At 36.6% G+C, this 14,534-nt stretch overlaps 1 protein-coding gene across 5 annotated transcripts; it reads left to right on the top strand.

Moving 5' to 3' along the window:
* Positions 1 to 33: 33 nt before the first annotated feature.
* On the top strand, positions 34 to 13,087 carry LOC125679617 (uncharacterized). 5 transcript variants are annotated; one of them, XM_056162051.1, is made up of 6 exons: positions 34 to 190; positions 2,026 to 2,225; positions 7,162 to 7,437; positions 7,535 to 7,650; positions 8,225 to 8,622; positions 11,521 to 13,087. In XM_056162051.1, the coding sequence occupies exons 2-6, from the start codon at positions 2,123 to 2,125 to the stop codon at positions 12,392 to 12,394; spliced, it is 1,767 nt and encodes a 588-aa protein (XP_056018026.1). In that variant the 5' UTR covers positions 34 to 190; positions 2,026 to 2,122; the 3' UTR covers positions 12,395 to 13,087. The 5 variants fall into 5 exon arrangements, with proteins under 5 accessions (XP_056018026.1, XP_056018030.1, XP_056018036.1 ...); XM_056162055.1 differs by having other exon boundaries at positions 61 to 190; positions 2,011 to 2,225; XM_056162061.1 differs by having other exon boundaries at positions 136 to 190; positions 2,079 to 2,225.
* Positions 13,088 to 14,534: the final 1,447 nt, after the last annotated feature.

Raw genomic sequence — 14,534 nt, 5'->3', positions numbered from 1 at the left:
TAGCATGAAAAGAGTTAAAGAAAAGCCTTGTCGATTCCCGGTAGTGAACCCTTGCGCAATGGTATGTCTCGGAACATGCTTTATGTGGAGTGAAAAGAGTTCTGGAAAGTTATAGAAAAGACTGTAGACCTATCGATATAAATGAAATGTTCACAACGCTAAGTGCAGTGAAAATGGTATTCCTGAAAAGGTAAATTTGATTTTATTATTTTTTTTTTTTTTTACAGATGTTTCATTTTGTTGCAGTAAATAAAAGACACAAAAAAGGAAAAGAAAATATGTAATATATATGGACCATTGAGTTTATTTGAAATATCTTTCAAATTTGTATTTCTCATTCATTCATTGTATATACAACTTGGTGATTTTAAAATGCATGCAACTTGTATGCATGCTTTTTTTCTACTGAACGCATATGGAATATGATTAGAAGACAAATGCTAACATCCTAAAAGAAAGTACTGATACTCTCGAAATGCTTAAAAGGGTTCTTTTTTAACACTTGAAATTCATTGACATCTTTCTCAAGTAGTACACTAGTAGTTACTGTAGTTGATGTGCAAAAGTCCTATCTTCTATCATCTCTATTTATAGACCATCCCAATTGAGGATAATTGCTACCTTATCATTGAAGGACGACAAAGGTTTATTTGATGACATACATTTAAAATAACCCCCCCCCCCCAGATTTTGACATCGCTGTCCAATTATCGCAGATCACGAGATTCATTACGCACTTCAAACACCGAATAGTGGTGACCTGATGAATTCAAAATGCTAATTACTTTCGCTTTTTAAAATTCACATGACTAGGACGCTTTTTCGAGAAAACTTTTTCACACAAAATATATATAATGTGTGTAAGGAAATCCTCCGTTGTTAATGAACGAATCAATACTCTATTTCGTGTACCGCAGTAGCGAAACGGGGATGTCACAATTTGTGATAATGGCATGGAAATAATCCCTCGCTGCAAACCGTTCTTTGAAGAAAGATCAAGAGTATGTGCAAATAAGTTTATTATCGTGCTCACTAATATAGCAAGTAACATCTACACTCATACACACGCATGCACACAACAACACGCATACACACAAAAATATAACAAAACAAAAAAATATTAATTTACAGACGATTACACGTGTACCCGACTAAAGCTAAATGTTACATTATGTTGCCTTATGTAAGAAAACCAGCAGACTTGTCTCTCGAATTCGAAATATGTTACACAGGATGGCGAAACAAAATACGTTGACTAAAGAGTTACCACACTTTACACAACAGTCGTTGGGTGTCTTCAGACACGTGGTGACACTTTGTCCATCACTCGCTCAACGTTTCTGTAGCCGTGAACGTATTTCCTGTATTTCTATAGGTCGTTCTCCAACGCTGTTCAAATATCTCAGAACGCCATGTTATACATGTTGCGAGCACCTGCTCGAGCCATACAATAACACACACAGCTGGTCACCGCTGTCGAAATGCTCAAAATTGTGTTCTCACTTTCCACACAGGAACATCATTCGAACACCCGTACTAAATGTACATACAACGCAGGCCCAGTAAACCACACAGGTAAAACTCTCGACCACACAGGTCTATCATTTTCACACATTGGGCGGACACACCTTCCCACTTCCACGGCCTGGTCAGAACTAACACGTAGCATTTACAAACCGGTCTGACAGCCGTGACCAACTATCCGTAACGACTATATGATGAGAACAAACTATGGAACGCCATAACAAGCATAATAAAACAAACTCAAATTGTGACGGGGGGGGGTGTACTTAGGTCACCCTTCTGTTCGCCTGTAATACATTGGTCTCCAGATACCATTTGGCCTTTGCAAATAAATTCAGTAGAAAACCCTCGATAACTTATGGAAGACTTTTATTACTGTTGATGTCAAAAGGCCAAAAGTCAAGGTTATCCAGGAAAATATTCCTTGATTCTATGTTTGAAATCTAACAATAGAAATTAACAGGAAACGACTAACGATCCCTGTAGTTTTTCCTTTTATAGTGGGCGACATTGACTTCGGTAACTTGAGAAAATGCCCCCTATATCTGGACTAGTATTGTGATGATAAAAGAGTCAAACGCAAAGAAGACTCCAAATAATGGAACAATCCAACCACCCTTCCTATTGGACTGAACCAATACCCAAAGAGTACATAAAGAGCTGTAATGGCCAGCAGAGAGAACAGCAGGACAGTAAGGAAGGTAATTCGAGAATTGATTGGAGTACATGATAAATAAAATAAAGTTTGATAACCAGCATGCAGCACATAGTAGTACGTTGTAATGAAGAGGTCGTAAATCTGACAAATATTACTCTGCATCTGATTTCCATCAGTGGGAAACCAGTATTTGTTGTTGTTTTTTTAAAAAGAAAGAAAAGAAATGTTACCGGTATCCAGTCACAGACATAAACGTACGCGCCCTCTGCTAAGTTATTCAACACAATCACTACTTGTCAGGAAGAGTAGAGAAAACAATTACATAGAAGTTCATTATTTGTACTAATATTTACGAATTTTGTTCTCAAGTAGATAATCATATTAGTATAAAAAATGTATATCCTATGTGAAGAATGAAGAGCCCGGTCAACACGTTGCAGTACATTCAGAGATACATTGCTTGATCCGGTAAAATGTTCTACAAAACCCTATCTTTGCTACTCACAGAAATACTAACTGCTTTGATTTGATTGGAGCATTTGTCTCACACCATCGCACATTGGCGTGTCACACCATCGCACTTTGGCGCACGAGTGTGGGCCATTGCACTTTGGCGTGCCACACCATCGGCGTTTGGCGCAGACCGTCGCATTTTGGCGTGGCCATCGCACGTTGGAGTCCCGTCGCACTTTAGAGTCCTACATATTGAAGATTAAACTTCAATAAAAATAGAACAATGAAATCTTTATATATCCAAAAAATTACTTTGTTAAACACCACTATGATTCTACGCACCAGTTCTCTGAAGTTGATATCACAAGATACTGGAGTCCCTCATTGACAATATCTATGTAGTCTTTGGTGATCATGATCTAACAAAAGAGCAAAATTCGCGCCCATGGGAATTCCAACAGACTATTTGAAGACCTGATCACCAAAGAACACGAAGATATTGTCAATGAGGAACTCTAATATAGTTTTTATTTCAACTTCAGAGTACTTTTGCGTGGAATCAGAGTGGTGTTTAACAAAGTGATTTTTTGGATGACTGATCACTAGATAGGAATATTTCCGTTTTCCACTTTTGTTGAGGAAGTAACTGTCTATGATGTCAAAACGTCTAGTCTTTAATTTATCGTGAGGAATGGTCGTGTATAGTGTTGAAAAGTCATAGGTTTTGATGTTATTGGTTTGGGAAAAGCTTTGCGATTTCATTTGATTAACACCACTTCTGGCATATGTAGTCGCACAGTAAGTTTGAAGTTTCTCCTTAACAGTTGTTAATATTTTCGTGAGGAGCAAAGATAGAGCACTTACTGGATCCAGCAATGAATCTTTGTAAAGGTTTTTATGTAGTTTAGGAATCCAGTAGAGGTACGGTAACTCATATTCACTCGACCCATTGACTGAGATATTAAATGTGTCTAAAACTGAAGCATGGTTTTGAAGAATTTCATCTTTTGAAAGGGCAGTTGGAGTATAAGTGGGATTACCAAAAGTGGAATTAATGCCAAGTTCGTTTAAAATACAGTTGTAATAATGAGCCTTACAAAGACAATGTTGTTACAAGGTTTGTCAGATGGAACTAAAACATATTCCTCAAGTAACCTATCTAATTCTTTTATCACTTCTGATTTACTAAACACAGAAAGATAGATGGTACGTACTTTTGTTTTAATATGTCTAATGCGGGATTTTAAAATTCCTCTTATGAAAGGTAAAGATAACGAACAGTTATGAATCTTATAACTCCTATAATGTAAAACTTATACGGTACCAATTTTGATGCACCAGATGCGCATTTCGACAAATAATGTCTCTTCGGTGATGCTCAACCGAAATGTTTGAAATCCAAAAATAACAATGACGCGGCGCAGAAATCGAGAATCGAACCCTCAACCTTCCGAAGCGAGAACCCTAACCACTGAGCCACCTCGACCGGTCTATATAAATTGACGACGACTTTGGACAACATGTCGAATATGTGCGGATGACCACCTCATCGTCTTACAAGATAGTCCCAAAACTCGAGTACATGAGCAAAATATTTACCCTGATTTAGATGCAAGGATCGCAATAAAGTTTGCTTATCTGGAAACAAAGATTAGATTTGAGATTTCTTCCTTAAGCCTTCCAATAGGAAATAGGTGATGTAAAGTGCATATGTCCTCTTATGAAACGAACGTCAGTTAAATTCAACAGAAATACCATCAAGCATCACACACGTCATCGGATGCTTCAGATATATGTTCAAAACTATAGATGAAAGGCAAAAACTTTGGTCTATAATTTTTACCAGACTCCTTACAAAGCATAAACAAGGGCTTTTCGATATGTAATGTGTATTGTACGATATTTCAAAAGCATTCGATTCAAATAGTGAAAGGAACATTACATCCCTTCAAAGTATTCTCCGCGAATTGAAATACGTAATTTCAATCTCTGAATCCAAGTGCGTCACGGTATGCTGATTTAGGTAGACCTCTGAGACATTGACTGATGGCTGAACCAAGGGCTTGTCGGGACTTGTAACGACGACCATAGAAGAACTTTTTAAGTTTTGGAAAAAGGAAAGAGTTGCATGGGCTAGACCTAGAGAGTATGGTGGGTGTGGCAAGACGGTAACCTTCCACTTCAAAAATTGCTTCACAAGCTCAGACGTATGTGATGGAGCATTATCATGAAGTAGATGAACATGCCTAACTCCTGACACAGGGCGTCGTTTATGATAATATTTCTTGAGCTTTTTTGGTAAAACATTTCGGTAATACCGACCTGTAACACTTTTGCCCTTCGGTACCGGAATTTGTACGGCTATACCATCACATGAGAAGAATATGTAATAAAGAACCTTTGTGTTTATGGTTCTTTTGGCAACTACAGCTGGCCTTCTACCGTGTTTAGTTGACATATTTTGTTTCAAATTTTTCTACTGGTTCGAAATAGTGAACCCATGTTTCGTCACCAGTAACAACGTTTGCAAATTGTCTTTGATTGAATTTGGGAAACATTTTGAGCAATTGCTTAGCGGTTTGTACTCGTACCTGTTTTTGGTCATCTGTCATTATATGTGGTAACCATCTGACAGAAATCTTTCGTACTTTCAAAATACGCTTCGAAATGAAATGCACCCGTGATAGCGATATGCCAACAGCTTTGGCAATATCACGAATCGTGTTTCTATCATCACTTTCAATCATTTCCCTGACTCGTGAGACATTTTCCTTGCCTGTTACAGTCACAGGTCGGCAAAATTTTGCTTCATCTTGGACGGACTCTGCCAGTCAGAAATTTCTTTCTCCACCTACGAACTGTTTTATAAGGTATCTTATCATACCTATAAACTTCCCCCAATTCAGTAAAAATCAACATTACTGAATAGCTGAGTTTTGTGCGAACTTTTATATAAGCTCTAATTTCTTTAATATTCTCAACCCGTTTCCCAACCATTTTTACAACAGTTGTCAACGAATGGCTCTATTGAAATGACTACAAGTCTAAAACTATGTGGAGCTGAAGGCTCGTGTTTATACTGTTGGAAAGGTATTGAATAGAGCTATTCAAGAGTATCATCCACGAAATCGTGTAAAGCGTTATCGCACTGTGGTACAATACACATAACATATCGAACAGCTCTCGTAGTTTGTTAAATAATATTCTTATTGGTGAATTATATATTATGGTATACCATACCGGCACATTCATTAAGCTCTACGATGTCCCTTTTAGATGTGCTATCGACATATGTCACTGAAGTTCATATAGAACAAAACATTGGTACCGTATAAGTTTTACATTATGACCCCTGGGTCTAGGCCTCTGTTGGTGGACTGTTAGTCCCCAAGGGTCTCTACAGCCCAGTAGCTAAGTACTTCGTTACTAGCTTGAAAATACGGATGTATACTTAATTGCTGTTATAAAATTTAGAAATTCATTTCAAAATTAAGGATTATCTCCCTCATGCATAGCTCTTATCCTTGGACGAATTTGACTCTATTTTTTTGGCACGCTGTTTTTGGCTATAATAGCTCTAAAACGTCATTGTTATTTCGGATTTCAAACATTTCGGTTGAGCATCACTGAAGAGACATTATTTGTCGAAATGCGCATCTGGTGCATCAAAATTGGTACAGTATAGGTTTTACATTGTGACCCCTGGGTCGAGGCCTCTGCTGGTGGACTATTAGTCCCCGAGGGTCTCTACAGCCCAGTAGCTAAGTACTTCGTTACTAGCTTGAAAATACGGATGTATACTTAATTGCTGTTATAAAATTTAGAAATTCCTTTCAAAATTAAGGATTATCTCCCTTATGCATAGCTCTTATCCTTAGACGAATTTGACTCTATTTTTTGGCACGCTGTTTTTGGCTATAATAGCTCTAAAATGAAGAGACATTATTTGTCGAAATGCGCATCTGGTGCATTAAAATTGGTACCGTATAAGTTTTACATATTGGCAAAGAAAAAATATTATTTGATACGTAAGTTGAGAAATGTTCAAGCTTTCCTTTGCATGGTTTACATATTAGACAAATAGCATGTTCATCAAAGAATTACTTGTACAGTAGACAGTAACAAGAAATGCAGAAATTGAGCTAAATTAACAGTATGTAAAGGTCGTAATCGGCATTTACTTAGGCTAACGTTCAGAAAATACAGAGCACACACTAAAATCGAAACCGATTCAGATTTATTTCCGGAGCCACTAATTCTACGAAAACTAAAACGCAAACGAAATGCTATTGAAATTGTTTTGGACTGTTGTTCAGAGGCCACTTCTCACTTTTTGAATAATATTACAGGGCAGAATCACCAGAGACATGTGCTATTCTGTCATCATCGCCTGTACATGTTGATGAAGACATGCTTATGTTACATTTATATGGGCGTTAGTTTAATTAAAAATGTTGTTTGCTTTCAAACTATCGCTTCCTTTATTTTGATAGTGTATGCATTACATCAATTACTTTTGTTGTCAGAAGAACTAATCAAGGATGGTTTGACCCTTGATGCAGTAGAATGCCGAATCACAGATTTCCCCAGACTTCGGTATCACAATAAGCTGATGAAAGGGTTAGGGGATAGGTTTACAGAATTATTCCAGGGAGACGTTCAACATGTAAGATTCAAAGATTTTGTCCATTGGAAACAAACAAACGAAAACCCTACCATCTATCTGGCCGGACAAGATCTTGACAGAAAATGTTCCTTGGTTTCAAAATACAAACGTCATCGAGTAAACATAGGCACAAAAGGTAGTTAATCTGAAATGCATTATATTTCATCATCTAAAAATAATTAACCAATTAACATTGTTACTAGAACAACATAGTAAATTTCAAACTATTTCAGATCGACAGCACAGTTCGACGACCTTTTCCAAGTTCAAGGGCTGTTCCCCGTCATGCGTCCTTTACAGCTGCGACGATAAAGAGACAAAATATAAAACAATCAAGTCAATCAAAAAGGTATCGTATAAGTGAAATTTTTAGCGAGACACAAATTCAGCGATTTTTCCATGAAATTGGGTATATATTTTTAGCGAGAGCTAATCTTAGCGATTTTATAATTCCAGGAAAGATAGCTTAACTATGATCTCCAATATGGAATAAATTGTTAGCGATATTCAATTTTCGCGATCTCATCACTCTCGCTAATGATGTCAAAATTAAATCCTCGCAAAAATTCTGCTTATACGGTATTATATTTAGCTTTTTGCTTTTGGTATCATTACACACTGTAATGCTAAGACATTTCATCCTGAACACCCTGCAGATGTAAATAATGCGCGTATGAATACAAAACCATTTGATAAATATAGTACGTGTACATCTAACTTAATTAACATCTGGGAATTCCGACAGAAATGAAAGTAAAATGTAAATATAAGAAATAAATTTCATTTTTTTTTTTTAAAAGTGTCGCAGTTCATATCCTCATGCATTTTCAAATCTGTTTCTGAAATGATTTAATATATCTTAAAATAGAAATTTCCCTTCTTCATCTTAGGTCCTGATGATGATATGTGTTAGTATTTTTCAGTTGTGTGAAGATGTGGCCGACTCCGATTTGACCATTGTTGGACCATGTGTGATTGTCGTTTTGACAAACGAGAAGCACGCAATTTCATTGGACGATTTTATAGATATCGGTAGAGCAAGAAGTGATGTCAAAATCGTAACACTCTTTGGCGACACCGATTTGCTGGAGTACTTAACATCAGCTTTTGAAGTCACAATGGTCGAATACATAAACGTTCTTCAAATTACGTTGATGTCTTTGGAATGCCTGCCATTATTACATGTAAATAAGCTTGGCTCATTGAAGACAGAATCAGAGGCTGTGTTGAACAGGTTTCGGTTAGCTTCGAAGCTACCTAAAAAGAAAGAGATTTCCATCTCCATGTCTATACCTTCTGAAGTTCAAGATGTGTTGGATAGGTACGTTTTAAATTTAAAAAAGCAAAAAACGGTACATCTTCATCCTAATTTACCCTTATAACAGATTGAATGACGTATGGATTTTATACCTCTATATCAAGTATCATGAAAAAAGTTTTGTAGCGTATGCAAGTTTTAGCCATTTAATGAAATTGTAGTGATGCCTTGTCAATGAAGACGATTTAAGATTATCTAAAATGCCTTATTCAATGCTAAACCATGTATATAATTAAATTCCGTTCGAATAATTAGGATAGTAACCTATCTTTAGTTCTGAGGTAAAAATTCAAACTTAAGTTTTTTTTTTATTTGAGCAGTCAAAATTTGAGTAAAGCTTCGACTTAAGTTTATTTCAAGAAATTCAGCCCAAATCACGTTTAGTGCTGATCATAAAAGACTCCACAGATAGAAATCTGAATGTTTAACGATCCCAATCACTACATCTTTAATAAATAGTAGCTTTTGGTACCAGTTACGTCGCAAATCATCACTATGCTGTTTAATAATTAATGTATTATCGAGTGGTCTTTTTCTTAAGAAAGGTGAAGACAACGAACAGTGATCAATCTCATAAGCAATACAAAACAGATAATTGTGCAAACACGGACCCCTGCTGCCTAGTAGGAGTAAGATCCCCTGTCGATCGGTCACACCCGCGGTGAGCCCTATATCTTGATCAGGTAAACGGAGTTATCCGTAGTCAAAATCAGTGTGCCACGAACGGTCTAACAATCGGTATGAAACACGTCAGACAGCATTTGACTAAATGATAAGAACACCCGTATAAAATGTGGATGGGTGGGGGGAAAAGCAACCATCGTCCCCTTTGTATACGTTTTCTATCCTTAACCAAGCAATGGTGTCGAAAAATTGAATTTTACGTTACATGTACTTCCGCTCGGATATCAACCAATGAGAATATCACCATGTCCTCAGTGCATGATCAATATCCTCCAGCAATCAGATCATGATGAGTTTGGGCATAAAATACTCCATAGATCATCAGTCGTCCTCTTACATTAACTCAATAAATCGAATAATACTATTCAACCTTTTCCCAATGCTCAAAATATTAATAAAAATCATTGTACTTTGGTTGCAGCCAAAGGGATTAGTCTTTCAAGTGTCTTACATGTACATGTTTACCGCATGTTCCCTGATCTTTATATTCATGTTGTTTAAATCTTAGGTCGAAACTTTCATGAAAAATATAACGTCCAGATTCAACTTCATCTTCTGTATGTAAGCACCGCAACACAACCAGCACCAACCACACCTAAAGGATTCTACATCCCACATAAATACTAAACTTAGTGCACCCAAACGTGAGACGTAACACGGAGAAAGCAGAATATATGCAACCCCATCAAATCTCTGGTACATGTATAAGAAGCGCAACCCAAAGAACCATGTAATTAATAAAAGCTAACCCCGTATCGCTATAGATAAACCAAAAGATCATTACTAGTATATAAGTCCCGTCAGTAAACAAAAGATCATTACTAGTATATAAGTCCCGTCAGTAAACAAAAGATCATTACTAGTATATAAGGCCCGTCAGTAAACAAAAGATCATTACAAGTATATAAGGCTCGTCAGTAAACAAAAGATCATTACAAGTATATAAGGCCCGTCAGTAAACAAAAGATCATTACTAGTATATAAGGCCCGTCAGTAAACAAAAGATCATTACTAGTATATAAGTCCCGTCAGTAAACAAAAGATCATTACTAGTATATAAGGCCCGTCAGTAAGCAAAAGATCATTACTAGTATATAAGGCCCGTCAGTAAGCAAAAGATCATTACTAGTATATAAGGCCCGTCAGTAAGCAAAAGATCATTACTAGTATATAAGGCCCGTCAGTAAACAAAAGATCATTACTAGTATATAAGACCCGTCAGTAAACAAAAGATCATTACTAGTATATAAGGCCCGTCAGTAAACAAAAGATCATTACTAGTATATAAGGCCCGTCAGTAAACAAAAGATCATTACTAGTATATAAGGCCCGTCAGTAAACAAAAGATCATTACTAGTATATAAGGCCCGTCAGTAAACAAAAGATCATTACTAGTATATAAGGCCCGTCAGTAAACAAAAGATCATTACTAGTATATAAGGCCCGTCAGTAAACAAAAGATCATTACTAGTATATAAGGCCCGTCAGTAAACAAAAGATCATTACTAGTATATAAGACCCGTCAGTAAACAAAAGATCATTACTAGTATATAAGGCCCGTCAGTAAACAAAAGATCATTACTAGTATATAAGACCCGTCAGTAAACAAAAGATCATTACTAGTATATAAGGCCCGTCAGTAAACAAAAGATCATTACAAGTATATAAGGCCCGTCAGTAAACAAAAGATCATTACTAGTATATAAGGCCCGTCAGTAAACAAAAGATCATTACAAGTATATAATGGCCCGTCAGTAAACAAAAGATCAACACAATGCCTCTTTTCCAGCATCACAGATCACTAGGGTTCTATTCATTACCAATCCATTTTCTGCCACCAATGCGAATTGAGTTCCATCTAGGGGATATAACACGATATCATCAAAGTTTCAAAAATATATACCACCTAAGCCTCTAAGAATCCACCAAGGTTCAAATGGTACAACCACCTAGGCTTAAATTAAAATTACCTTTCCTATATATTGAGAAAGACTATGAAAACAACCCGCTGGAAAAAGAACCCAGCATGGATGTCAAAAATATAATACGTTTATATGTACTTCCGCTCGGACATCAACCATTGGTGATATGAATCATGTGGGTGTGAAATGTATTTTCTCAACACCTAAAGATGTAGACTTCCTGTCCTCAATGTCAACACTTCAGGACTATACTACTTCTCTACCAGGTATACTCATGTAAACATCTCTTTTTCAGCAATGCCGACAAAATCTATGGTTACGGATTTCGCCAAAAGGAGTTTTACATCTTGATGAATGACGATCTTTCAGATAAACATGCTTGCACTTTGCAAGTAGATATCTTAAAATCAAAAGAAATGGCGAAATTCTCTTGGAATATTAAATTTGAAAAATCGAGAGGGATCAGCATTGCAAAACACATTGGACCAGGGAGCCAGATAATACCTAATCAAAATAAACCACAAGAATATGGAACTCTTGGAGGCTTTGCTCACATTAACTCTAAAGATGTCGTTGGGCTTACAAATTTTCATGTCATTGGCAAGGATATTGTTGCTTACATAAAAGATGATGACAATTTTGTTGAGCTAGGTCAGTGCACGTTTGTTCTTTTTCCTGGACCGAAGTCTCTAGCTGACTTTGCTCTCATTGAAGTTGATAACAGCATGGTAGACAGATGCAGGAAACCACTCGTTGATGACGAAAATGAACCAAAAAATGCAACAATGGGAACACCAGATCACATTATTCCAGCTATCGTTCACAAGAAAGGTGCGACCACGGGCATAACACAAGGAGTAGTCGTAGATGTCATGTATTATAGAGAAGTTCTCGGAAATCGAGAAACTCGGAGTGCCTATTTGGTAAAAGACACGGCGGAGAAACCATTTAGCGCTCCAGGAGATAGTGGTTCCCTTGTCTTTCAAAACAGCCTGAGTGCAACTCAGTCCGAAATTGAGGTCATTGCTATGGTGAATGGAAGATACGAAGAGCACGACGAGGTTGAAGAATCGCGTCACGTAGTCTGCTCTAATATGAAATTTGTACACGAAAAATTACAAGGAGTCGGTAAATACCTACAGTTCTTCGAAAAAGAAGGGCCGATATAACTGTGAGTTAGGTCCGGTCAATCTTAATTTCTAGAAACCTACTAACAGAATCTTTAATTTTATTTATATTCGGATACCAGAAGGAAGTACACTAGCAAAAACGATTGGCTACACTTGATTTCCTATACAAGAATCGATGCGTTCTTTACTCATTTCGATTCAAGGATTTAAAGTTTGATATACTAACAGAATCACCACGAACCATTGTGCTATAATTTATTTTGATACGCAAATCCATTGAATTATTGTGGACAATAATTGATTCACGCGCGCATCAACTGAATTATTGCGCGCAATAATTGATTTGATGCGTGCATCAATTGAATTATTGCGGGCAATAATTAAATCGTTCTGTTCATGCGCATATGGCGTGTAAAACTTTGCAATATTATACAAATCTCGATTTACATGCGTATATCTTATTTATATTCGATAATCTTTATATTTATATGCAAACATTTTGATTTATATTCAATAATCTTGATATCTATTGATTTATATGTGATGAATCTTGGTTTACATGCGATAAATATCGATTTATATTCGATAATCTTGTTATTTATATTAGATAAATCTTGATTTATATTTGATAATCTTGGGATTTGTATGCGAAAATTGTGATTTACATGAGATAAATCTTCATTTATATGCTATGAATCTTTAATCATATTCAATAAATCTTTATTCATATTCGATAATCTTGCTATTTACATTCGATGAAAAGGTGAAGATAACGAACAGTGACAAATCTCATAACTCCTACAGGAATACAAAATTAAGAGATAGCAGACTTGTTTACCCCGTCCAACTGATGTCAGTATTCTAGAACCAAGTTGTTAGTATTTTGAGCACTTTGTCAGTATAAAAGTTGAATACAGCAAAAAAATATAGTTGAATATAGCTACGCGGGTCTGATAGGCAAACACGAACCCCTGGATATACGAAAGGAGAGATTGCCTTGGAGGAGCAAGTATTTCCTGTCGACCGGTCACACCCGCCGTGAGCTCTTTATCTTGTTCAGGTAAACGGAGTAATCTGTAGGCAACATCAGTGTGTAAAGAACGGTAAATAACCGTTGAACAATTAATATAGCATTTGACCCAATGACAGGTTGTTTTGCCAAACAAAGAGTTTGCAAAATGCTGACTTTAAATGAGACCGTTAAAACCCCTGTTACATCAACTTGTTTGGCAGTAGCCTGCCTCAATTTTTAAAAAAAAAATGGTCGTACGCAGAACAAGCTCTTGCATATCGAATCATTTGAGAAACATAAACACCAAATGCAGGTAACAATTGAATATTATTACATAAATGGAGAACTTGAAGCCGTTTGTCATAAAGTTGAATTGTTAGTTTGTCGATAACATATATCGTATATATATAACGAAACAGATGTGGAAAACTGTGGTATCTTATTTCGAAACTAAAAAATTATAAACTATTTCCTTGATAAACCTTTCACATAATACTTATATAATTACAACGAGCTTATAGAATAATACCTGAGAAGAGAGTACTCTCTATTCCTGACTATGGGTATTACATGTATAAGGTCATTTTCAATTCAAGGAAACTTCACATAAATAATCTCAAAAGCACACATTTCACTTACGATCAATATTGCTGAATTCATATGAGCCATGTTGATGCTTGGCCGAATAAAATGCGACCGGTCGTGGTAGCTCAATTGGTAGACCGTTCGCATCGTAACCGAGAGATCGAGAGTTAAAGCTCCGCTCGTGCTATGGCGGTGCCAAACCAAGGACGTAAACATACCTATAGGTAGTGACTGCTCCCATGCCAAACGCTCGACACATGGGCATTTAGAAGTGAGAATCACGGTTCTTTCGGATATGACCCTGAAAACGGAGGTCCTGTGTCACGGCAGGCGTTAACACGATAATGAACCCTCACTAGTACGGCCATAAGTGCTAAGTATACTTCTAAATTTGTGGTACTTCATCTACAACTGGTGACGTCTCAATACCAGTCCAAAAATCTCGAAGGGAAGTAGAGCAAACAAGCATTCCACCAACCAACCGAATACAATGACGCCGAATCCTATTTCACTTTTTACACGGTTTATTACATCTAGTATGTGCAGATAAACATTATCGAATAGGAATCTCAATTTTTATCA

Source organism: Ostrea edulis, chromosome 1, assembly GCF_947568905.1.
Source record: "Ostrea edulis chromosome 1, xbOstEdul1.1, whole genome shotgun sequence".
Taxonomy (NCBI): domain Eukaryota; kingdom Metazoa; phylum Mollusca; class Bivalvia; order Ostreida; family Ostreidae; genus Ostrea; species Ostrea edulis.
This window is presented reverse-complemented; position numbering and strand designations above follow the sequence as displayed.